We start from the raw sequence: 27,116 nt of genomic DNA on the forward strand, positions 1-27,116 counted from the left end.
ATTTTTATGCCTAAAACTTACACCACAATTTCACTATTTTCGATGCAGTTCTTTTTCACTTCTAAAGGGGATGCCAAATATAAGTAATTGGTTTATGGGTTCTGAGCCACATACCAAATCCTTTTGATTTCCCTCTGTAGGTAAGAAGGGCCTCAGGGAGATCCAAAGAATTTGGGAAGGGTCCACTTCTAATTTAAAAAACATTGAGATGTTTTTGGTGAACACTGAAATTCTAAGAGATCTTTTTCACAAACATCCATTTTTCCTTTACAGATCTCTTTGTATTGTGACAAGATGGTCGATATAGTACGGTGGGTCCTGCGCTTTTCTGGGGGGGGCTAAAATACCATCCCTTACCCCTGGTCTTGGGGCACCGGGGGCCCCACTAGCGGCCCAGGAACATTGTAAAGGAGGGAAGCGGGGGAGGGGTCTGGGTTTGCTCCTCACTCTGAGTCCCAGCCCTCTCTCAACCCCTGCAGGTTCTTACCCTCTTCCCCCTTGGGTGGGGTACCGTCAGTCCTTAAACGCTGGGGGAGGGAATGTCCCTCCCCTGCTGGAGCAGAGTCTCCCTTACTGCGGTTTTCTATTCCTCCAAGTCTCACAGCACACCTCCAAGCTCCAATCCTCTCTCCTTCCTCCTTTTCCCTGACTGCCTGAAGCAGGAGGTTTTATTAGGTTTCTAACAGGGCCTTAATTGATTACAGGTGCTCCAATTAACCTGTAGCAACCCTCCCTAGTCTACAGGGAACCATGCCTTAATTAACCTAGGGTTTATATACTTCCCTTCTACCACTTCCCACTGCTCCCTGGCCCTCCTGTATCACAGTATGTACACCTCTACCTCGATATAAAACTGTCCTTGGGAGCCAAAAAAATCTTACCGCGTTATAGGTGAAACCGCATTATATTGAACTTGCTTTGATCCGCCGGAGTGCGCAGCCCCGCCCTCCCAGAGCACTGCTTTACCGTGTTCTATCCGAATTCATGTTATATCAGGTCATGTTATATCGGGGTAGAGGTATATTTTTAAATCCCACCTCTCCTCTCTCTCTCTCTCCCTCTCGCAGATTTTTCATGCTTGTAGCTGTGTTTCTTGATCATTTTTGGGGTGGCAATATTTATCAGTCATTGGTTTAGGGGTTCCAGGCCAAACACCGAAATCTCTGTAGCTAAGATGAGCCTTCAGTTGGTGGTTAGAGCAGGAGGGGGTAGGTCAGACCCTGGAAGGGCAAATATTTAGGTCATAACATCATATGTGGTACATTTTTATTTCCTGTGATGTCATAGCCAGTGACCTTACTTCCGATGACACCATCATCCTTTTCTCTCCATCAATTTCTCACTTCATCCATCAGTCTCATTTTAACATAAGTTAGGGGCAGGATATTACAGTCCATTACTATGGATATTTTAATTCATTTCAAGCTTATATATTGATATTATTTTAACTGACATAAATTTACTTATCTGAGACGATCGCGCTAAATAAGTTCAGCCAATTCTATTTTACAGAGGTCACATTTGCATGAAGATCTAAAGTCGGTATAGGATTCTTTCATTTCATCAATTAAGAAGAGTGTTTCCTCAGAAACATTAAATGTTTCTTCTCTCTGTCTGGACTTTTTCTCATAGAAGAAGACTAGTATTGCCCTTACTAATGATATCTGGCTCTGAAACACCTTGACATGAACACTTACAAACTTGTTTGCCTGAAGTGAGACCGTGCTGTTAATAGACAGATGCAACCCCCCCACGGCTCCCCAAAAAAACCCACCCAGGGACATCTCCTCTTCCCTATTTAATATTGTACATCTTGTCTGAAAAGTATTCTAGTAAATTGCTGGCTGGTACTGTTCAAGAGCACCTTTTATTTTGCTGGCATGAGAGACACAGATGGCAAAATACTGAAAACAGTTAAAGCCAGGTGGTTTTAAATAATATAAGAATCACACTCAATATCTTTTTAAAAGCATCTGTTTTACAGATGCTCAGTCAATTTGTTTCTTTAGATTTTCTTAGGATTACAAAGCTTCTGTAATACTGAGATTAATGATGCATTTTATTTATTCAGTCACTTTATTGGGTTTTTTTGCCGAAAGCTATGAATTTTATGAAAGAAAAGTCTTTAATTTTGTTTCTATCTAATCAGATGTGCAATTGCCCTGGCACAGATTTGTGGTAAACCTTCTATCTTCAGCATAAAGCAGAATGATAATTTGGATGTCATATTTGTGACTCTAGGTCAAAAACATGAAAAATTACAAACACATTTACTGAATTTAGCTGATGAAACATTTAAAGGTATCTAGGGAAGTAAGACTTGAGCTCTAGTTATCCTTCTATTTTAGTGTCCTCTCATTAATTCTGTAAATTTTGTTTTCTCCTATGCTGGACCATGACTCTTCTTCTTGTAATGATGAAGAGGTAGTTAGTTGATGACAAGAAGTGGGGTGTCAATAAAAAACGTATTATTTTTAAAGTTGTGGAAAGTGGCTCTTCCCTAGACAAGTTTTACCAGCTTTTAATAAGAGATTCTCTTTGAACTTGTTTCATAATTCAGTTGTTGAAACTACTTACAAATATCCAGCATCCTTGAATCAGAACTGTTTATATCAGTGTATTGAAATCTTTCTTACTTTGTTAGTTAAAAGCCCTTAATTTCACAAGAGATTTCCACAGTTCATGTTAATTGTTAATCAAGAGCAACATATTGAGGAGAAATGTTGAGGTAAATCTAGAAATAAACCCATGAGGCTTAGATCTTTGAGGATGTCAGAACTGATTTGTTTAGCTTTTCTTGTATTATTCCTTTGACTGAATCCATTTTGATTCTTATGCCTATCTTAATTTTTTATTAGGTGCTGTATGTAGCTATACCATATATAATGTATATGTGTAAAATATAATTAGGATCAGAACATATTCACTACAGGCACAAACTCATTCTGTTAACAAATGGAATCAAGTATTATACACTCTTTTTGTTTGTTTTCATGTTATAGCTTTCTTTGACACATTGTTTTTAGGACACTTAAACTTTAAAATTAAACTTGTCAGGGAAAGAAACATTTTCTATTTGGAAACATATTTCTGTTCTCCTTGTGGAGCACAAAGTTACTTTGACTATATCATTTGCTCCTCTTTTACCATCTCCACGTATGGAGGCTGCCAGAAACGTGTGGGAAAGATTTTGTCAATTAACTTGTGCTCTGTCTGCTGGCCCTTCTGCTGGAGAGCAGAAACCCAGCGAGTTCCTAAATGCATCCTCACCTGCAATCACTATACAAATGAAGTCAGTGGGAGTTGGAGATGCATTTTGATTGCAAAATCTGAATACGAACAGTGGCAGAGCATACTCATTTAGTTTCATGGTCTCTGTTAATATCAGCGGAAGTTCTGAATCTAAATTTGCATATGCCTTTTTATTAAATGAACCTCTTGTAATCAACAGGATTTAGTGGATTATAACTGGATTTTTTTTTAAATAGTTGCATTTTGGGCCTAAGCCCCATGAAAGTCTCCTATTTAGTAGAATGCATAAAATGGGAAACTAGACCAAGTATGAACAAAATATTCTGAATTTGGTGAAAATGAGGGGAAAATGTGTAATACCTGAAAGTATTGAACTGGTGGGTTAATAACACATTTTGTACTTTTCTATTTTTAAAGCTGGACCTGTGATCTGCAGAATGCTGACATACCCTCCAACTCGAAGAGCTTTAATTGTGGGTTGTGGTCTACAGATGTTCCAACAACTGTCAGGCATTAACACCGTCATGTAAGTATCAGTTCCTCCTTTTAATAAAATATTGGAAAAACATTTCATGAGGTTTTTCAACGTTTGGCTTTTAGACTGAATATCAATGGGGTTCTGAATCATTAAATTGAATACAATATATGTATGGAACATTACAAGTATACCATATTTTGAATATCAATAATTTAATGATGGTGAACTATTATTTAAAATTAGATGTTGATTTCCTTGCATCATGGTTATGGTCAGAAAGATGTTGGTGTAAAACATTCTTCTCAGATTTGCTGTATGCCATATCCAGAGTCTCATATACTTTACTGGATTTTATTATTGTGCACTTTATTCTCTATTGCAGACCCCATACTTCTCTGGTTGAGTGGGTTGGACTCTACTCCAGCGTAAGCATGAACAATTGTTAACAATGTTCTATTTGCAGAATCTTTACTTTATTTACACCTCAAAGACATCTATGTGTAATATTAGCACAAACAAAAACTTCATTTGGTTGGACTGGGCAAGTTGCATCAGGACACACCCCATCAATTCAAATCTTTGGGAGCATGAAAATAAGTTAAGGGGAAAGTTTCCAGTATTCCTTGCCACCTTCGCATCATCTATACACCTACAGTTCTGGAGATAAGACACTCCAGCACTCACTAATGCTTTCATTTCCTTCTCCAACACATAGTGAAAAACAATATGCACTGTAACATATACACCCATGCATGATACTCTCACTGTGATGAAAAATCTGAAGAGCAACCTCATGCTCTTTTGCATCAACAGATTGTCACAAATGATTATCATGGTCCATTTCTGCCTTAATAGTACTGCAGTTGCTTTTAAGGTTCAACTTCTGGCACAACCGTAAGCTTCGAAAATGAGTAACTCACTATTTGTGTAGGTGGAAAACTGTCTGTCATCACCTCAGAATACGGTAAGAGAGAGAGGGTTTGGCTGACTCGCTGTCCCAGAAGCCAGCAGTTCTTCATGATGCTGTATAATTTAGATGAAATAGACTCATTTGAGGGGTCAGTTTATACTCTTGCGGCCTTGAAACCTTTGCTTTGAGCAGTCAGGTTAAATGAAATAGACTGAGCTCACACACCCAAGGTTTGAGCATTGTCTACAGTGTGGATTCATGAAGGCAGTCATCTGGAAGACCCACAATTACAATGAGAGTGGCAGTTTGTTCTCCTGTAGAAGAGAAAATAAAACTGTGGAGTGTATCCTCTGCTTAATATGTGTTAACTCATTAGTGTTTTAAGTTCTGTCTGCACATCTTGCTAAGAACATGCTCCTATGATCTGACCTACAGAAAGAAGGGTGATTATAATCAAAGAAATACAGAGGCCGGAATAGGGAGGGAGGGTGTAACTGGACTGGGTAATGGATATGACAGCATATTAGAAATGTAAAGGCGAGAAGTGTGAATGTTAATGGGTGAATTGTCTACACCATTTTGTTTATGAAGGGGACTGTGGTGTGTTCAATCCATTTCTAGTTTATGAAGCATACGCTTTGATTTTTTTTAAACTGCAGTATGACTTCCAAGATTCTGGTAAGAAGGAGCAAAAGGGCATATAAAATATATTAGTGAATAATAATACTTTACAATGTTCACATGAATACAGTGTCAGGATATAATGTTAAATGGTTAAACTTTTGATTTTGATGTTTGCAACAGATCCAAATCTTCATTAAGCAGAAATATATTGAAATGGCATAAGATCTATAGTAGCTTACTTTGCTTATCCTAAATTGCAGATACATCTTAACGTGCAATAGCTTTTACAAACAGCTTGTAATTGACCTAATTTGATAGAGTGTGGGTGGAAGAAATTTCTACTATACAATATAGCTGGACTTCATAGACTTTGCATAGAAAGATGCCTTTAATAAACACATTAAAAAGTGCTGATAAAAGAATAGTTTATAATCATTTACAGTATCCAGTATTTTCTTAAAAAAACAGTATAGTTGAATTCCCTTTTCATGTCACAAATTTTGCAAGCTAGGTGAACATTTTCCCATGAAAGCAGTTTCTTTATACAGGACATTGACCATCTGTTGATGGTTTGGTTTCACAATAAATTGGGGATTTTAAAAAATTGTTACAACTGTCAGTCTGTGCAGTAGCTATCTATGTAACTGCATGGTCTTGTTTTCATTGTTCTCATTCTCCTTCTAGCCTTTTTATTTGCTGTTCTCACTCTTCGTGTTTGATCTCAAATTAGATTGTATGCTCGACCTCAAATTAGATTGTATGCTCATTGGGGCAAGGATTGTCTCTCACCATAAGTTCATACAGCACTAACACAATGAGGCCTTTATTCCTGATTGGGACTGTCAGGACCGGCTCTGGCTTTTTGGCCACCCCAAGCCAAAAAACCCCAAAAAACGGGGCGGCTGGGGGGGAAGGGGGAAGGAGCGGGCAGAAGAGAGAGAGAAGGGGGCGGCCAGGGCTACAGCAGGGGCGCTGCCACACGGCCCCTCCCGCTACGCCACCTCCTGCCGCAAGGGCTCTGCTCCGGTCGGCAGGAAGGGAAGGAAGAGGACTGCCCTGCAGGGTGCTCTGGTTCTCCGCGCCGCTGCCAGGGCGGCCGGAGCGGAACAAAAGAAAAGAAAAGCGGCCGTGCTGCCCTAGGATTGGGCAGAATGCCGCCTCGAACAATCTGCCACCCCAAGCACCAGCTTGCTCAGCTGGTGCCTGGAGCCGGCCCTGGGGACTGTAGATGATACAACACAAACAGTTAATAATGAGAGTAAAACCTTCTTGTCAACCGAGATCTATCCCACTAAGTGACTTAGCAATAGTTCCAGTTAGAAAGGAATTATAACAACAGACCTAATATTAGTTTCACAAACACCTACTCTAGACTGAATCTGCAGCTGTGGCAAGTGGCAGTCAGCTGGAGGGGCAAAGATGGTTTTATTTCTTAGTGCTCCTCAAAGTTGCCTTGGCTAGTAATGGGCCCCAGTGAGCAGGGCCAGCTCTAGGCACCAGCAAAACAAGCTGGTGATTGGGGCGGCACATTTTTAGGGGCGGCACATTTTTAGGGGTGGCATGGCCAGAGCCAGAATGCTGCCCCTAAAAATGTGCCCCGGCCGCCCTAGCTCACCTCCGCTGCTGCTGCCACGGCTCGCGAAACAGCTGTTTCGCGCGCCGCTTCTCCCCCTCCCTCCCAGACTTGAGAGCCTGGGAGGGAGGGGGAGAAGCGGCGCCAGCCGCAGCCACTCGGAGTCTCCCCCTCCCTCCCAGGCTCTCAAACCTGGGAGGGAGGGGGAGATCCCGAGCGGCCGTTTCGCGCGCCGCTGCTCCCCCTCTGTCCAAGGCTTGAGAGCCTGGGGGGAGGAGGCAGGGTTGGGGATTTGGGGAAGGGGCGGAGTTGAGGCGGGGCCGGGGGTGGGGTAATTAAAGAACGGGGGGGGGAGGCGGCGAAAATTGTTTTTGCTTTGGGCGGCAAAAATCCTAGAGCTGGCCCTGCCAGTGAGGCTGTTTTGTCAGATGAGGTTCACCATAGCACAACAGTACTCTGACATGTTCCCTTCCCCCAACATCCTCTATTGTGTGGGGGAGTGGGGCTGACAATTCTGGCTCACTGCGATCTGGGCTTCCCTTACCCTGCAGAGATCTCCACATAGCTTGTTAAGCTGGCTTTTCACCTTTTCAGAACTGCCAGAGCACTCTTTTACCAGTTGATTTAATGTAGCAGCATTCATGGCAGTGCATACTCTGTTCTAGTCTTCTGGCTGGAGACTTTCCACCATTTGTGAGATGACAGATTCAATATAGCTGTGTCTCCTTTTAAGAAGACAAAGCTCTAGAAGCCTTGTACTTTAAAAAAAAAAAAAAGTCAGTAATTTACTGATAAATTAATGGTGATAGTAAGATGAATTCAAGATATTTTAGAGAAGGCAGAAGCTGGAGGAATAGTGTAATACCCACTCTCACTTATATCTGTGTTCGCACACTGTACTGAAAAGGATACTTCTGTGTCTGGAAAAGAAACAAAAGTTTCGAATCAGAAAGAGCTGGTGACTAGGAAGCAGGAAAAAAATGGCCAGGCTCGTTAGACCTTCTGAAAACTTTCAAAACAGTTCTTGTGGAGTTGTTGAGCATTCCAGGACTAATGGACAATAGGAGAACTCTGAAAAACACATATTTAAAAAACTAAAAAGAAACAAATACAAACAACAAGTATTGTAGTGGTTTGGTGCTGAAAGGTTTAGGACTCTGCTATATATTTTCCAATTTAAAAAAACAACTAATTTACTTGGAGAACCCAATAATAGCTACAGGAGAGAAATGGGTCACTTGCAATAGGCTTTTTTTGGTGAGGAATAGAAAGGGGGAGGGATAAATGGGCTCTTGTGAAAATTCCCAATGACTCTGTGCTTGCTAAGCAATTCTATAGTAAAATGGACTTGTTTGACAGCATATATAAAAAGAGATTCATATGACATCTACATGTATTGGATAGCAAAGCTCCTGCAGCATATCCAGCTGCCCAGACAGACAAGAACTGTAAGCATAAGCAGGAAGCCATTGTGGGCATGTCTGCACTGCAGTTAAAAACTCGCAGCTGGTCCGTGCCAGCTGATTTGGGCTTGTGGAGCTCAGGCTGCAGGGCTGGTTAATTACAGTGTAGACTTCTGGGATCAGACTGCAGCTTGAACTCTGAGACTCTCCCACCTTTCAGGGTTGTAGAGCCTGGGCTCTAACCCAAGCCCAAACATCTATATAGCAATTAAATAGCCTCTTAGCCCGAGCCACCTGGCCTGGGCCAGCCTCAGGTGTCTGACTGCAGCGTAGACGTACTCTGAAACTGCGAGTGCTGGGTGCAGAACAATGTTCTCTCCATCAAGGAAATGGATCTAAAAGGGAAACAAAAAAGCGGACTGTCTAAGCAGACAAATGACTCAATCAGAGTGAAGTAAATTTTGGAATGCTGAATTTGGTCACTAGAAAAGTAAATGTCAAGGACCAAAAGTTCTTTTTAGGGGACAAGGACACCAGTACCATAGGATATATTGTTGCAGAAGAGTCCTTTTGGGACGTAGACATATTTGAACATTTTACAAACTCTAGTCCTGGAGTGCCCAGATTTCTGATGTAGTATTTTAGAGGCAGGTGATTCATCTCAATTCTCCTCTTATCCCCACAAGATACATTTTGAGAGCACCAGAACAGATAAAGCCTAAACAAAAGATTTTGTTTTCCAGATGGAAATTTAAATGTAATGCTAAGAAGCACTGGACTCGATGACCTCTCGAGGTCCCTTCCAGTCCTATAATCTATGAAAAAAAAGCCTTTTGATTTTATCTTCAATCACATTGTATTTTTCAATTTCATATTTTTTTCTAATAGCCACTTGAACAAGCAGAGCTAAAGTCCTTCTGTGTTTCCTTACCACTTTACCTTGGATTTTCATAAGCCTGTTTGATCTTTATTAGTCCAAATTAATAAACATGCCACTTGTCTTCATTTAATTTTAAGTGGTTTTGTGCCCCATCTCCCTCCCAACAAATAAATTAAATGTACCTATATACATAATACATCTGTGTCTGGATTTGGTCCATAGACATCTTCAGTCCGTAATAAGCTTGCACTGATTAAAAAAAAAAATACCAAGAGAACAAGAAATGAAATCACAAAAACAAGCATCAGTTTCCAGCTGGAAAGAAATATGACAAGAGAATAAAAAATACAACAAGATAATAAAAAATACAACAAAGAAAGAAAAACTCAACAGAAAAAAGAAAGAAGAAAAACAGAGTCAAATAAGGCAGTTAAGAGTAAGTGATAAAAATGGAAAAGACAAAAGAGAGAAAAAGAGAAATAGGTTTTAGAAACAGAGAAGCCAAAGGAAAGTTAGAAATATTTAAAAAGAAAATGAAAAGCGAACAAATATCACACTGAGTATAAATGAAAGAAAGAGAATAGAAACTGCATGGAAGACATAGAATTGGAGATAGATGGGAATGAGGCCAGGATGCTTTTGAAGATGAATAGGTATTAGAGAAAAGTCTAACACACATCTAACAAAATAAAGAAAAGCATTTCTCAATAGGTTTAATAGTCTCTTCTGCAATGCACTCTGCTGCAATTATAGGGTCTGATCACGTGAGGTTCTGTGAGCCCTCAGCTTCTGTTAACTTAAATGGGATGTTAAAGGTGCTCATCCACTCACATGACTATACCCAAACAGAGGGAAATCAAGCTCCCTCTACTAATGAATGCATTTGCTAGTATTGTAGCTAACTTGGTAAGAGTATACAACTGACTTCCATTACAGTAGGAGGAGGAAGGGTGGAGAAACACTACTTCTAATATCCATTCATCTTCAAAAATAAAACACTGGATTGACAGTCCACAAAGTAATGGTACAGATAAACATTTATTAAAGACACTGTGGAAATTTACTGATGATCCTAATAATGTTCATACCTAATTAATAATCTTCAATAAGGAATATTTTAAAAGTAAAACAATTACAACCAACCCTCACCTATCCTCTTGAAAAGAAAAATGAACAGAATTGTTTTCTGAAAAGGCCATGTTCTCCAGTAGCTGCAGCAGTCTTAGAGGGCCTTTATCACATTTGCAACAGTTCAAGATGTAATTAGAGAATAACACTGGGACTCCAATAGTCCATACATTTATTGACTCCAGGGCACGAGGCTTGTTTCATAATTACTATTTTTTTAAAATCACTTAGTTATGGACTGTTTTTAAAAATTTGTCCAGAGTGCATAACATAACTTCACTACAATCCACATTGCCTCCCCGAGACTAGCTTTTTGCAGCAGACCCACCAGTCAGACTGCACTCCCAGTTCCCAGTGCCTGGAATGTACCCTGTAGCAGCAGGTTGACAGGTTGTTATTGTCTTAGGCTATGTCTACACTACCACTTATGTCAGTATAAGTTATGTCGCTCACGGGTGTGAATAAGTCATCCCCCTGAGAGACATAAGTTACACCGACGTGAAGTCAGCGGCAGAGCTTCTCCTGCCAACCTAGCTACTACCACTCAGTGGTGGTAGATTAAATAAGTCAGTGGGAGAGCTCTCTCCTGTTGGCTTAGAGCGGCTACACTTGAGAGCTTACAGCGGTTCAGCTGCATCGGTGCAGCTCCGATGCTGTAAGCTGTCTAGTGTAGCCATAGCCTGAATGGGAATCTGTCTCCTTTGCTTTAGGAAACTAGAACACAGTCTCTCTCTCAGGAAAAGCAGTGACTTTTGATCTAAAATACACACATTGAGGTTTTTGTTCCACTTGTCAATGTTTTGACAGCTTCTCCTCATCATAAGATATGGAGTTTGAATAAAGTTCACCCCACAAGAGAGTGCATTTTGTTAGCAGGTCCTGGAGGGATGACAGGAAAGAGTATGGCCGTGATGCAACCAAGATTTCAACAAGACTATTCATGTGCTCAAAGTAAAATACACCTCTACCCTGATATAACACTGTCCTCGGGAGCCAAAAAAATCTTACTGCGTTATAGGTGAAACCGCGTTATATCGAACTTGCTTTGATCCGCCGGAGTGCGCAGCCACACCCCCCAAACACTGCTTTACCGCGTTATATCCGAATTCGTGTTATATCGGGTCCCGTTATATCAGGGTAGAGGTGTACATACTTAAAGGTTTTGCTGAGTTGGGGCCTAAAGAGCTACAGAGAGTATGTGTAGCTTGTCTAAGTGCTGACAGAGAGGGATATAAACCCACAGATAAATGAAGAGTGTAAATACCACAGTGAGAGAAAAACTTAGTGTGGCACAGCTAAAACGGGATGAAACTAAGAAAAGGAAAACTTCAGGTTGCAGATGAGGAAAACTTCCTGACAACATAGAGTATTAGGCTGTGGGATTCAGAGAAGTGAGGGAAACATTTAAAAGCTTTCTTGTTTCTGACTCATGTTAAAAAGCTGAGGTGACTGTTCTTTGTGATTCTTCTTCCACTTCTTTCAATGTAAATGGTCCTGAGCACACAAGGAGTAAGACATTGCCCTCAAATGCACTGCAGCACCTTAACTTAAATCACATTGGATTTTACTATTAGCTTTCTGTTTGGTGTATGTTTGATGGTGGGTAGTGTCAAATTGCACATGAAAATAGCTGTCTCTGAACTAAATCAATACTTTTCTGCATCTTATGATGTGGAAGTATCAGACTGAAGGAGAGTGGTGTTTGTTGTAGACCAAGTTTTATAGAGTGAGCTGTAGATAAGTTACAGTAGAATAAACTACTTTGATTTTCCTATAAAGTAGAGGATAATACTCTCATCCTCTGAAATATGAAAGGCTGCACACCAGAGCAGTTGTAACTTCCAGCCTCCTTGAGCATCAAAAACTTTAATTTCCCATGTGGTGCTTCTGAATTGCTTTGAAGATCACATGGAATGGGTTAATTTAAATGGCACTTAATATTTATCTATAGAGTGCTGCAAATGTGCAAGGTGCTTTAAAAAGTGCAGACTAAGATGTGGTCTTCACCAGGAAGAGCTTATAACTCTCAGAGAAACAGTTTGACATATGAAGGCTCTGCCTCTCTGGAGGCCAACTTGCCTCTCTAGGAGTTACACATTCACACCTTTTAACGAAAATGAAAGGGAAGCTAATGATAAAAGTCCATGAAAAATGGAGGCATTTGTTTCTCAGGCCATCCTTTTCTAGTCACCCTAGTACCCAGTTTTGTTTCCCTTGTTTAAACACGTATCATGAAGCCTGCTGGGTAGCCTGACCTGGAATGATCTCGTTAGACTAGATTTGTGATTTTTATTACTGCCCACACATGGGAATAAAGGAGCATAAGAAGCTCTTTATATTTGAGAGGACAATGTTGGGGAAAGGAGGGCAGCCTCCATGGGGCTGCTACTCCCCATCCTGAATAGGGACCCAGAATGGGTGGAGCCTAGGCCCTGGTTTCCATCATATCCCCAGCCAGTACAGCTAAACTAATGCAAGGGGGAAATAGTCTGTGTCAGGTTTAGGAGGACTGGTGCAGATTATTCCCCCTCCCTGGAGCAAGTGGGGAGCCAGGTACCATATTGTGACTCTGGTTCATAAACTGGGCCCTGACCTGCTCTTGGGAGAACTACATGGTGCCCCTTACTCAGGGCATGTGGCAAAGCCACAACAAGTCCCATGATTAGTTCCAGCCCATTTGTTGCATTCATTATCACTTACAGCATTTGTATTTAGAATATCACATACTAGGTATGAAAAATGAAAGGCTATGGGACAATCATGTTTGCCATCTTCACATTTGCCACCTTTTATGTGCCCTTTGCGGTGTTAGAAAAGACTATATTTTTTTCATAGTTTAGAATTTTTGACTTACACAAGCATTGTAAAGTACAGCACTTTCTTAAACGTTCTTTTATCTATTTACTGAAACTCAAAAGGTACAAAAGCTTACAAATATATTGAACCACATTTACAACAGCTGGTAGCTGGAGAGTTTAAGGGGATGGTTGCACTCGTCCACAATTTATTAGTTCAGATAATTGTAAAAGGGTAATTGACAGTTGTTCATTAGGACAGGGTTAAGGATACACAAGGAATAAAGGCAAAAGGAGACACATCCCAAGATGAAACCATAAAAATGCGCACAGTGTCTTAATAATACATTAAAATGGGGATGAAAGATTAGAAAATAATAGTATTTCAAACTGTTTTAGCGAAAGATAAAGAAAAGGGACTGATACAACTTTTTTCACCCTATTGTGTTATATTTGTGTGATTAACAGAAAATTACCATCCCCAAACACATCCATTTCTTCCTCACTCATAACAATTTTACATTCAACAGCAAACACTTAGTCCAAGCTGTGGGAACAGCCCTGGGTACTAGGATGGCTCCCCAATGTGCCAAATTCTTCATGGGTCACCTTGAAGAATTTCTGGACAAATGCATCACAAAACCAGTGATATGCCTGAGATAGATCAATGATATTTTCATCCTCTGGCCAGACAATTTAAACTCCTTCAGAGATTTCCACCATAATTTCAACAATCACCACCCTATCTGGAACACTCCAGCACCAACATTAACTTCTTGGACACCACAATTAGGTTTTGCAATGGAAGCTTACGGACAACCATATACAAGAAACCCATGGATCCCCAAACCTAACTTCATAGATCCAGTAACGATAGGGTGACTAGACGTCCTGATAAAATCTCTGGTCGGGACGCAATTTGTCCCAATATCCGCCGGCAGCACTGGGGGGTTTTTTTGTTTTGTTTTTTTCTCTGTCGGCGGGCACCCCCCCCTCCATGTGTATCGATATTTTCTTTCCCTCGTCTGGTCACCCTAAGTAATGACCTCAAACACGCCAAGAAATCTGATCTCTACAACCAGGCACGCAGATAGCACAGAATATGCTTTGAGGGGAAAGTCCAAGATATTCACCTTAAAACACTTAAAACCACCTTCACCAAACAAGACACTCCACCAGAGAAGTAGATTGCATCATGGAACGGGCCACCCAAATACCTGAGAAAATTTGCTTCAATACAGAAATGAAGCTCCCTCTGACCACACACCCCTAGTTCTCACACTGGCACCCATACGGGGTATCATCAAACTACTACACCCCATACTTGATGGAGACCCCATTCTGAAAGAAATCTTTCCCAACCCTCCTCTTCTGGCCTTCAAACAGCCCCCCCTCCCCAACTGCTCCAAATTCATCATCAGAGGCAAGCTCCCCACAGACCAGGACACACCAATTCAAGGCACAAATAGGTGTTGAGTGTTTACCTGCCCTTTGGGACTTTAAAAATCTCCCCCTGAGCATTTGGTATGAGAGAGTAGGTGGTTCAGTTTTTGTGCCTTGAAAAGTGTTTCTAAAAGATTTTTGAAGGATGAATCCCAAAGATAGAGAGCTAGAGAGTCATACAAGAGGTTATATAACTAGAGTAATAGGCTGAAATCAAGAAAAGGAAAATTTAGGATGAATGTCAGAAAAATATTTCTAGTGCTGAGATCTAGATTGATATAGTCTCTTAAGAGAAGTAGAGAATGCTCATCATTTCTAACGTTTTGAACTTGCCCATACAAACCAGAGGATATGTTATAAAGCACACTCTGTTTGTTTTTCTGGTATTCATAAAATTGAATTATTATATTTAAAATGTAAAACAAGAACATAAGCTCATATAAAATTAGCTAGTCTTATTTAAATTGAATTTCTTGCATGCAACCTCCCCATGAATTATGTGTATCTGTATTATCATACATATTTATTTTAATAAGATTATTATTTAAGATCTAATTTAAAAAACAGTAAAGATTCAGCCTTCCAAATATCCTCCAGGACGTTGATAGTGATGTTCTTTCTAGCCTAGTTTGGATTTTATCTTTTGTTAAAAAGGTAAGTGGTACAAAATGCCTAATGGAAACAAGCTCGGTGTACTCCACTTAGTTTTACTCACTATATTGCATTGTACCACTTCACTACAGATTCTCTTCCTTTCTGGAACATTTATTGTCCCGCATTTTCACAATATATGAAATGTTAATATTTGTCATTCTATTTTCAGACTATTCTGAAGTTATAAAACAGGCAAAAGTAAATTTATATTATCTCACATATTGTGGTTTGTAAGCCAATCAGTTATTATAATGATGAGGGTTAAAAGAATTACTATAACTAAACTTTTTAAAATAGTTAATGTAACTATTGTAATGTAACCTTCCACTCTGGATTATTAAAGAACAGAACTCTACCACTGCACACACTGTGTAACATTGCATTGTACAGTGTATTATATAATGCTAGTAAAGTGTTGTGCTATAATCATAAAGCACCTTTCCACAGATTCAGAGAAATGTAGGGCTAGAAGGTACCTCGAGAGGTCGTCAAGTCCAGCCCCCATAAGATGATTTAGACTGTAAACTGAAGTTGGTTTTGTTCAACCATCCAAAAATGGAACAATGTTAAATTAAAGAAGCTGGATTTTAATATTAAGCAGCTTTTTAGGTCAGGCACCTTCCCTGGTTAAAATTCACCTAAAACTCACTACAAGTCAAATGTAGCTAATATAAATTGAACCAAGTCAGCTTCATTTTGAAATGTGAGTAAATACATTTTGACATTGTCAATTCCAGTAATCATATAAAAGTTAAAAAGTTAAAAGTGTTAATTGAGATTCATTATTTTGAAAGAATAGCCAGGTTGTTGTCTTTTTAATTTTGAACATTTTTTTCTTTTCAAAAAAAACTTCTTAGAGAATATATAATACATTTTCAGTTTCTCATGCATACCAAGATGGTTTACATCAGTAAATCAGCAGGTTTATGAAATATTGAAAGCCAAATATACTGTTAATCAGAGTGAGAATGTGTACCTTTGTTTTGCATTCGTTTAACTTAAGAGATTGTACATGGTAAAATCAATATGCTTTAGACAATTTTATTAGGGCTGTGAAAGACTACGTAAAGATGGATTTTCACAATGGACAAAACTTGAAAACATAAATTATTGATTTAAAGAAGAAAAGAAACATATGTAGCCAATATCTTTGCGGTATTCCCTTTGCTATTATTGACGGCATTTGTATTTTAATGAAGATTTCTCCCTTACAGTCCAGCTTCTTCTCCTACTTGAGCCTATAGTGAAGTCCTAATATTGTTTGATTTCAGTCTGTTGCCTTGGTAATAAATGTAATGTCAAAAAATCGGCATTATAACTTCACTGCAGGATCAAAAAGCAGGGAGAGTATGGATTGTGTGGGAGGGAGCAAAAGGCTTTGTTGAAATATGCAGCTTGGGTAATTAGCAATTATGGTAAGACAATTATGAAAACATGTGAGCAATAACATGGCTTTGTTTTAAGTCTTGTATCATCAAAAATTTGCCAGAGTATGTCAGCCAGTTAAATGCATTGCATTAATATTTTTCATATGTAAAGCTTACTAATTAAATGAAACCAGAATAATAATATTGTTCATTAATTATTCATGAAGGATTGCTAAGGAAATGTTCCTAAATCTCTTCACATTTTTCTGATGTTTTGTCTAGATGGCTATGTCCCTATAATATGTCTCTTGCACCCTTGATTAAACATTAATAGGCATAATGCAAAGATAGTCTATATACTAACAAAATTATCTTGACCAAGAGCCATCCTTATGTTAAATAGTGTCCTGCAGTCAAGTATCCATTATGGCTTGAAAAATTGTTATCAAATCAAGTATTTCTGACATGACCAATTTAAATGTACAATAGTTTTTCTTTCAGATACAGTACGTGGTTGGGATGTTGTTTACTTAATGTGTTTACTATGGAGTGGTAGAGACTGTGTGTAATGATATGTTGTAACCGATTCTTAGCACCAAAAAGTTGGATGCTGTTTAATATCCAAAGTAATGGAATGACGCAAATATACAACAATTCAAAGTTGATAGTTTGAAAACTCAGGAAAAGGAATAAAAATAAATTGTGAAAGGTAACCTCGTCAGACACTGTCAGTTAGTGTAATATGAAAGATTCAGTGCAACACACCAGTGAAGCCTTTACAGAATAAAAGTTAACAAAACACAACATGAAGTAAAAGACGTGATGCCCTTTAGATTTGTTTATTCACCTTTCCCTTGACAACATGAGAACCAGTTTTGGAGATTAGATTCCTCAGGTCCTGTGAATACGGGTGAACCCACTGCAATTTAAGAAAAAATAACCTTACACAAGATGAGGTGAGGGAATGAGAAAACAAATGAAGTTGTGAAGTTGTGACACATAAATATGCTCTGTATGTTCATGCAGTCTAGGAATGTCCAATTTAGTCAGATTATTAAAAAGTCGAAGCAACATGGTGCATTTACTTGGCTCCAATGGCTTAAAGAGAGCACAGTTCTTCCTGCTTATTTCCTATACGCCTTGCATTTGTGGATAGACATCTAACATTTTCATCAGAATCCCCGACTGTCTTCCCTCTTGTAGCTCCTATGACCCTATTTTAATTTTCCATTCTCACTCACCCTCAACTTCCAGCCCTCTGTTAAACTCGCCTTTCTTTGTACTGTGGGTTTTTGTCACCTGCCTCCTTTGAATCTAGTTTACACTCCTCCTCACTAGGTGAGTCTTATATGGTTTTATAGTTCTTTTGATCTGCAGACCTCAGTGCACTTTATATAAGAAGGGAAGTATTGTCTTCACTTTACAGAGGGGTAAACTGGGGCACAAAATTGCCTGCAAGCAAGTCAGAGCCAGAGTTAGGAATAAATACCTGGTTTACTGACCTACAGGCGGGTATTTTTATCTATTGGACCACAGTGAGCTAGATCCTCATGTGTTAATCTGTTGCTTTCCCAAGGCCTCTGTCTTCACTTAAACTCAAGCTCTTAGCCTGGCTCTTGAAATGCAGTTGCTAACAAACAAATGAACAAAACAAGAAGACATCTAAAAGTCCTTTCCACTCTTATGAAACAAGGGACCTCAGCAGCAGCATATTCCCTGGTCCAGGGCGTTGTGTGCAAGGCCAGAGGTATTGTGCCTTCGAGGGTTTCTGAACTTTCTTAAATGGGGGATAGACAAGCGCTTGCTATTGGTTCTAAGAGGCTGTGCTTGTTCAGAAGTAGTGCTCTCGTGGGAAGATTCAAATGAAGGAATGATATCATGTCATCCTCTCATCTCCAAAGTCCTGAAAGCAGCTTTCTATGTTTACCTCCTTGAGGTTCCATCTGGAGTTTTGACTTCATGTTTCAGAAACTAAGCCAGACCCCCAGCCACTCATTGTCCATTTTCTTTTGGGGGAAGGTAGCCCTTTTAGTAGCCATATCTTCAGGTACATGAGTATGTGACCTGGCAGCCCTCCCCCCATCCCATTTCATAAGGACAAAATACCTGTCCTAACTTAATTCCCAAAATGCTATCGAAGTTCCATTTAAATCAGGCTATCTACCTTCCAAATGTTTGTCCTAATCCAAGGGACCTTAAAAAGAAGTTTTGGCACTCTCTATATGTATACAGTGCACATAGAGTCCATCTTGCTGGGACATCCTCCTGAAGGAAAGTAGTCTTTCTTTTTGCACACTTCTAGGGCCCTCAATGGGCCATAGCAACTTCCCGCTTTGCTATTGCCCAATGGTTATGTTCCTGCATCCTTGGAGCATGTAATTTGCATGATACTTTAGACCAAATGAAATAAATGGTTCTACCAGTAAGCAGGAGGATATGTATGGGAAGAAAGGGAGAAGTTTCAATAGAGGAACTTTGTAAGGCAGTCACTTAGTTTTGTCAACACCAGGTGTTCAATAAGCATAATAATAAAACTGGTTTTAAAATCATGAGTTAAAATAATAAATTTTAGGTACTTTTTATGTGCCATATGGTTTTTGACCAAGTAGGATTAATGTTTTCAGGCTTTTCTGCACAGCCATGAGTGCTACACACCTTTTTTAAAATGAAAGCTGAGATTCTGATATATTTGCAAGCCTCCAAGCTCTGGGGCATTAAGAAAAACATCAAATACTACAAAACGGGTCCACTTGGTGGGCTTTAAATATGCTCTTGGGGTTAGATACAATGACCTTGTTGAATGGAGACTTGTAGGTTCTTAGGGGAGTGGTGTTAATGAGTCCTTTTAGTAGTTTACTTGCTTCCCAAACCTCTAAATGCAGCTAATGTATGTAGTTTTGCGAAGTATTTAGATTTAACTGGTTGAAAAGTTCTTATATATTATCCCAGTCAGCTGCAGCTTTTGAAGTTAAATAACTGGTGGTAAAAGGGGAGAAAAGGCTATGTGGTTGGCAGAGAGAAGAGATGAAAATCTGGCTTTTCAATAGTCATTTCCCTCCTGGCATTTGGAAGAGAAAACTACCATTGGTATATACTGTTGTCTCCAGAAAGGAATGAACAGATGAACTCTTCTCACTAATAATGTTACTAATATTTTTTTGCCTTTTAAAATTCTAATCTGTTTAAAAGGCTTGGTAGAAATAAATGCACCCTACATTTTCTTTACAGCTGTCTAACTAGATAGATAAAATGTGCATATCTGTCTGTCTGTCTAAACTATTTTTTTTTCATTAGTATTTTAAATATAGTGGGCCAGATTGTCATGTGCACTGCAGCACCACTTGGTGCCTGGGAGAGTGGGTGGAAGGGAAGGCAAAAATAGATTTCCACCCCCACCTATCCCTTGGGCTGCCAGGGTTCAGGTGCCAGTGCAAATTAGACTCATCTCAGGGCTCTTTTAACCTTGTCATCTTGTTAAAAAAAAACCTATGGGTCCTTATGCTGGTGAGGATTGCTGGAACAGTGTGTTCTGTCCAAGTCCCCTTCCATCCCCAACACACCCTAACTCTGAAGGAGGGGCCCATGCATCGCTACCTTAGTTATATACCACCTAGGGATTTTACTGGACTAAAAAAAATCCCCAGCTGCTAATTTAGGGCGGCTGTACATCCTATTTGCACTAGCTGACTTTTTTTTTTTCCTACTCAGCTTTCCACAATTTTAGATTGTCAACAAATATTGTAATGGTGTTTTAACATTCATGACTCTCATTTGTTCTTATACTTGTCATCCATATTGTAACATGTTTTTCTGTTACGTTTGCTCAGTAGGTCACTTATTTAAAGCAAAAATACAAGGCAGGACACAGCCTGTATTTTGTCTCTGTGATGTGCCTGAGAATGGAGAGTGGCTTATTAGGGAAATAGGGCTGCTCTCTGGGGAAACACACTCTCATTTTGAATAATTTTTTTCTCTCTCATTTTCCATGCTATATCTGATTTAACTGTAGTGAAATGACCGCCATGTTTTAGACCATGGGTGGTTGGATAGTTTTCAAACATAGGACTGTATCCTGTCCAGTACTGTTTGCCCGGTTGGAGCCATTAGGATTACTTGAATGAGAAAAATTAGCAAGATTTGGCCCATTATGTTTTCCAGAGGTAAGTAGTTCTAGTTTGAAAATCTAAAATAGTTTTTAACAGAAAAGAATAATTTTATTGATTCATCTAGCATGAGCATCTGGTCATGTTGTGACCGGTATATTCAGGCAAGGCAACTGTCATGCACAGAGGCAGAACCAAGGTGTTTTTGCACAGTATATGTGACTGGCTTACTGTGATTGTGCTTTGGATACACTCTCTGGAAAGACTGGCATCAGGGAGTTCCATGGGTATTTTGGTCTCATTTTTTGCACATGAAACTTCCTCAATTTTCTTACTAGTTAGAAAAAAAATTAAATAACGGCCTTACCAGCAAATTCACCTTTCACTCTAAATGCCTAGATGAGTTATTTCCTTCTCAGGCATCACTGTGTGCAAAAGATTCTGTATTCTAAATGATGTCTTAAATTACATCTGTGCAACCACATTGTATTCCACTTATGCGCTCAATCACAACTTAACCCAATTAACCTTTATTTGTCCTGACTTTTTAGAGACTCTCTTCGGTGTAGAACCTCATTTTAATTTATCAGTTTCTAAATATAAGTAAACCTCTTGGGACTGAGATTTGGAATCCAGCACTGTTTACCTACTGGGAGGAGCAATATAATGCAGCAACACAAATGATCGGTTGCATTAGTGAGAGCAGACAATACTAAAGAGGTGATTAAAGATAAAGGGATTTGTATTGGGAGAGATGTGGCATATGGGGGAGCATGAGAGGAACCACAAAGCATAAAGTTAGAGAAAACGATAAAGAGTACTAAGGAGAAAGGAATACAGACGTATAGGGTCTGAGAGATAGGGCTTGAAAAATATACCAGACACCTACTGGAGTCATCAGACTAGCTAATGCTTGATAGGAAAGACAAGGCTGAGAAGCCCAAGTAGTGAGGTCTGGGGGTGACACCCTGGTGAGAAGCTGAACCCACCTGATGAGAAGCTGACTGCTGGGAAGTTTGCTTTATTAAGATAATTCAACAAATAACTATTAATTCTCTGCTCAACAGTATATTCTTAAGCTCTAGTTTTTACAGGCTTTTAAAATATAACATGTGGAAAAAATCTTGAACCAAATGTTTGAGTCATGGAAATTTAAAGACACTGTCACAGAATTTTAACTCCCCTCTCATGCCCTTTTGGGTATTCCTGGAAGCAATATTCATTCTCTTTGATTATGTTGAAGCAGAATCTACTTTTTCTTAAGGAGTGTAGATCTGTTAAATTATTCAACCAGGGTTAAAAAATGAAATCCGTAGCAGTAAGACTCCTGCAAGAAACACATTACCCTCCTTCCCCACATAAATTTATATGTCGCATAGGAGTACACACTTGCATGCTGCTCTAAGCAATTATCTCTGACTTAGTGTAACAAAATAGTGCCCTTTTGCCAACCAACAGCTTCTTTCAGGCTTTCTGCTGTGAGTCTTTCTGGTATGCCTATCACAACAGTATTTAAGTGCCAGGCACAGTGCAGTCCATTCACAAACCACCATCTTTTTCTTTCTCATTCATGAACTAATAGGTTAGTTTTAACAGTCTGACAGGTTTTCCTTTATGCTGAGGGTTGAGCTGCTCATGGTCCCATGTGTGTGTTTCAATGTTTTTGTGTTACTGTATGTGCTGGGTCATCCAGAGTGGTTACAGTCCCTATGACTTGAGGCCTTCTAAGGTGTGTCATCCATCTTCTGTTGAGTTCTGAGCCAATGTCAGACTTGTTATAATTAATCTTTTTCACAAAATACTTATGTGGTCTAGTAGCCAGTCCTTTTCAAATTTTTATTCTTGCTAACTACTGCACACCATGGTTTCTCAATGGCTCCATGATCGCTGTTTGCTTTACTATGACATACAGAAGTACTGGATATAAATTTATACTATACAAACTTAAGATTTTGTAAGGGTATGAGACTTTTCTCCTTGGCTCTCTTACAGCATTCCTAGGATTTCATACTCTTTTGCCAGTTTTAAATCTGGTTGTTATTAGATAGAAGACTTACAAGCACCTTCCATCTATAGTAACTCCTTAAACTAAGCATTCTAGTATGGTGATTCACTAATCCAGGAATTTATCCTGGTTTCACAGTAGACTTTCTCAACTGCAAAACTCTTTTTCCAGAACAAATTAACTTCTATTCAAGGCCTAATTCATTTCTTCATGGCAGCAAAATGCTGTTTGCTCTTCAGACTGGCTGTTATCCTTACTGCCATAGAGACACTCTCCAGAGACTTCATATCAGGACCACATCTGCTGTTACCCTCTCTAATGAGGTTGCAATATTCATTAGACTAATTAATGCAGAAGTGAAGCAACATGACATAGTGTGGCTCTTGGGACAAGTGAGCTGGTTTTGTGGAAAATTCAAGCTACTAAGACAAATCTATATTTGTTTTTGATTGTGGTCAACATAAGAGTTTAAATGCTCAATGCATGACCTTTATTTGTTTTTAAAATATTTATAGACATTGTAATTAAACATGAAAAGTAAGGAACAACATATACAGTGGGGGTAAAATCATTGCAGTGCAAGAGAGTTTGCACCAATGGGCCTTGTCTACACTTACAGCACTGCAACAGCCTGCGCTGCTGTAGTGCTTAGTGGGGACACTACCTAGGCTGACTGGAGGAGGTAGTTAATCCACCTCCCCGAGAGGTGATAGCTATGTAGATGAGAGAAGCCCTCCCGTCGACATAGCGCTGTCTACACGAGGAGTTATGTTGGTATAACTGTGTCACTCAGGGGTGTGGAAAATCCACACCCCTGAGTGATGTAATCATAGGAACATAAAAATGGCCGTACTGGGTCAGACCAAAGGTCCATCCAGCCCAGTATCCTGTCTACCAACAGTGGCCAATGCCAGGTGCCCCAGAGGCAGTGGACCTAACAGGTAATGATCAAGTGTTCTCTCTCCTGCCATTCATCTCCATCCTCTGACAAACAGAGGCTAGGGACACCATTCCTTACCCATCCTGGCTAATAGCCATTAATGGACTAACCTCCATGAATTTATCCAGTTCTCTTTTAAACGCTGTTATAGTCCTAGCCTTCACAACCTCCTCAGGCAAGTAGTTCCACAAGTTGATTGTGCACTGTGTGAAGAAGAACTTCCTTGTATTTGTTTTAAACCTGCTGCCTATTAATTTCATTTGGTGACCCCTAGTTCTTGTATTATGGGAATAAGTAAATAACTTTTCCTTATGTACTTTCTCCACATCACTCATGATTTTATATACCTCTATCATATCCCCCCTTAGTCTCCTCTTTTCCAAGCTGAAAAGTCCTAGTCTCTTTAATCTCTCCTCATATGGGACCCGTAGTGCAGACCAGAGCATGTTTACAAGCATGTTCCCCTTTTATGTCTGTATGGAGGGCCCTAAACACTACAGAGCAGTGGTGGTTTCACTATGCAAGGTAGGAGGTGGCTTCCTCTACATGATGTGGGGCAGTTGTGTTACAGGAGAGAAATAGGAGCGGAGCAGGAGCACATGCAGCCTGGAGCCTGCTGCCACCTCAAGACTGCAGTAGCTTTTCCACTGCATCTCTGTAGCATGTGAGAAATAGGATTCCTCCTTTTGCCTCTGCAGAGACTCCTTCTGCCTTGCCCAATTATTTGGTCAAGGTGCTGGGAACAAGATTTGCCCAGTATTGCTTATTAATGGTAGCACAAGTTAAGTACCTGTGTACGAACAGTAGTATAGTCTCCTACTGGCTGTAATACTTTGGGTCTAATTCTGGTTGTTGGGCTTGGTGTGGAGGTCATGACTACATGATCTGGTGGCCCCTTCTGGCTGTAAACTTTCTGACTGTGACATAATTAAAAAAAATTGCATTGATTAGAGCACTCTTCGTTGATGCACTAATATTATTAAAATTGTGAATTTCTTTGTATCCACAGTATGTACTGTATATGGTAGAGTATACAGTAAGTTCAAGGGCTTTTTTCATCTTATGGGAACTAACTCTAGAGACTTCAGCTAGATAGAGGAAGTTGTTCAATAATAAAGAAATTAAGATATACAGAAAACCCTGAGTTAAAAGGTAAGTGAGAAAAATGTGACAGTTTCTGGCTAGAAGAAAAAAGTAAAGGGATTTTAGTTAGAATGACTGAGAATGATACACCATAATTTTGAAGTGTGTGTAAATATATTGCCTTCACTTTGTTTAACTTTCTATCCACAAATCATAAAAAGAAAGCACATTGTAAAGACAAACTGCAGGTTTTGATCTGACAAACACCTACATGACAACCCTCTGACAGAAATACAAGTACTCAGTAATATGTACTGCATGCGGTGTTTGCAAATGAAATGTATCTAGGAAGCATGCATTATGTATGCTGAGTATTGGAATTTCTGTTGTAAATCACAGTATCAGTTTGAGCCAAGTAAGAAAAAGACCTCTATCCTTACTAACAATACAGGAGCACCGCTGATGGGGAATCTGGGATACAGAAATTGACATGGTGGGCGTTTACACAGACCTAATCAGTGTCACACAACAATGAAAAATCATGTTATTAGAGAGTGGTAATACTCTGCAACTAACAGTTGTCCATCACCATTGGTTTACTGGCCCTCAAATGCTACAAACCCACACTCTCCAGATACACAAGAAGATAAAGTCTGAGCAGAAGATGGTGAACGTGACTCCTGTCTCGAGAGATGTCACTCCTCAGCTCCCTTTTTACTGCGTCATTGCTGTAAGATATTGTATATAGCTAGTTTTAGTAGTTTTAGTAACTGTCATAGTATAGTTTACATTGTATAGTTAGTGTTTTTTCCCCATTTCTTCCCCACCTGGGGAACTTTTCCCCCAGAGAAGTCTGGGACTATGCCTAGGGATCAAAAACTGCGTTTCCTGCCCTGACTCCATTTTGATGAGCAGCGAACATCAACGTTGCCTCTACTGTCTGGTTGAGGTTCATATTTTTTACTCCAGAACTCATGAGGGTTGGGAATTGAGATTCAGAAAACATCTCCTGGAGAAGGCGATGAAGTCCCAGTCAGATCCAGCCTAGGGACCACTCCCCACCCCTTGCCCAATCCATTGGTTTTACCAAGCGGGCAGCATCTCTCTGAGCATGAACCTAGTAATGGAAGCTAAGACTGTTAAGCCTGAAGCAAAGGCTTTACGTTAGAGCAGAGGTCACTCTCATGGACAGAGGTCTTCATCTAAGACTTCCTGGAAGAGAAAAGATCCTTCTACAACCCTGTCAAAGTTGGGAGAACTGGCATGCACAGGTGCTAGGGACTTATGCCCTAGTGAATCTTCTCGACTGGAGAAGGAGGTACACAAGGGTACAGATCCAACATCTGATATCGGTTCCGATGGTGAAGGCTTGGGATAAACAGCTCCTGTTGCTCCCATCCATTTCTAGAACTGATGTGGTACTGGTAGTGACATGGCTCTGAAGGGAGTTGACCACTGTGAAGCTCTGCTTTGCCTGCTCTGCCACAAGGGTACAGATCCAACATCTGATATCGGTTCCGATGGTGAAGGCTTGGGATAAACAGCTCCTGTTGCTCCCATCCATTTCTAGAACTGATGTGGTACTGGTAGTGACATGGCTCTGAAGGGAGTTGACCACTGTGAAGCTCTGCTTTGCCTGCTCTGCCAATGGGCTCTCCTTGTACCCCCTGGGTTGTCAGAGACCTGAGTCTTCCCAGAAAATATCTTTGCTCTTCCTTATCCACATTCACTCCTCCTATTGGAACTGTCTTTATTCTGGGACATGGATTTGCCAGAGAAAGAGGCTATCCCGGTAAGTCAGAGTTGTTCTCCCAACCCCCCTGACAGCCTTGAGGTGCAACCACTAGTACCGTGGAATCTACCAGAGACCAGGGATTCAGCTTTCTCTTCAGATGAGTCTGAGGCCCCGCAGGAGCCTCTGCAGCATAGGATAGAAGTGGCATGAGACATGAACCCCAGAAGATTGGAGTTATGGCCTCTAACCAGATATGATTGGCCAAGACACAGGTGGTATGTTATGCCATGGGGTCCTCCTCCACCAGTTGATTCATCCTTCTGGCAATACTGGGTACCATGGGAGCCCTATCCTAGAGACCCAGGACTGGTGCAGGAGTCCTATTTGCCATTGCCATCGCACCCACAACCAGCCTTGTTGGAATATTTGGAAGGGGAAGGCGAGTCAGGTCCACCGGTTCCAGGGTGATCTCATTGGCTTCATTGGATGAGGCGGTTACTCCATCTCTGACAGATGACTTTAAACAATATCAAGACTCATGCACAGGGTAACTGCAAAGCTATAGATTCAACTTGAGGAAGCCCAGGAGCCTCAGCACTGTATACTTGGCCTCCGATCCCAGGCAAGTGGTCCGCCCCATCAAAGAGGCCACCACAGATCTGACAAAGATGTTTTGGCCCACTCCTCCTTTTTGGCCTCAAAGGACCAAGAAGTGCTACTTTGTTCTGTCCAAGGAGGGAGTG

The 27,116-nt window shown here is 40.2% G+C and overlaps 1 protein-coding gene across 1 annotated transcript in view; it reads left to right on the plus strand.

The window, feature by feature from the left end:
* The window catches only part of SLC2A13 (solute carrier family 2 member 13), a 324,413-nt gene that overhangs the window by 166,775 nt on the left and 130,522 nt on the right, over window positions 1-27,116 (plus strand). Inside the window, exon 4 of the mRNA XM_054018969.1 lies at window positions 3,670-3,778. Coding sequence (XP_053874944.1) covers window positions 3,670-3,778 — 109 coding nt within the window. The remainder of the gene's footprint in view (window positions 1-3,669; window positions 3,779-27,116) is intronic.

This window comes from Malaclemys terrapin, chromosome 1 (genome assembly GCF_027887155.1).
Source record: "Malaclemys terrapin pileata isolate rMalTer1 chromosome 1, rMalTer1.hap1, whole genome shotgun sequence".
NCBI lineage: Eukaryota > Metazoa > Chordata > Testudines > Emydidae > Malaclemys > Malaclemys terrapin.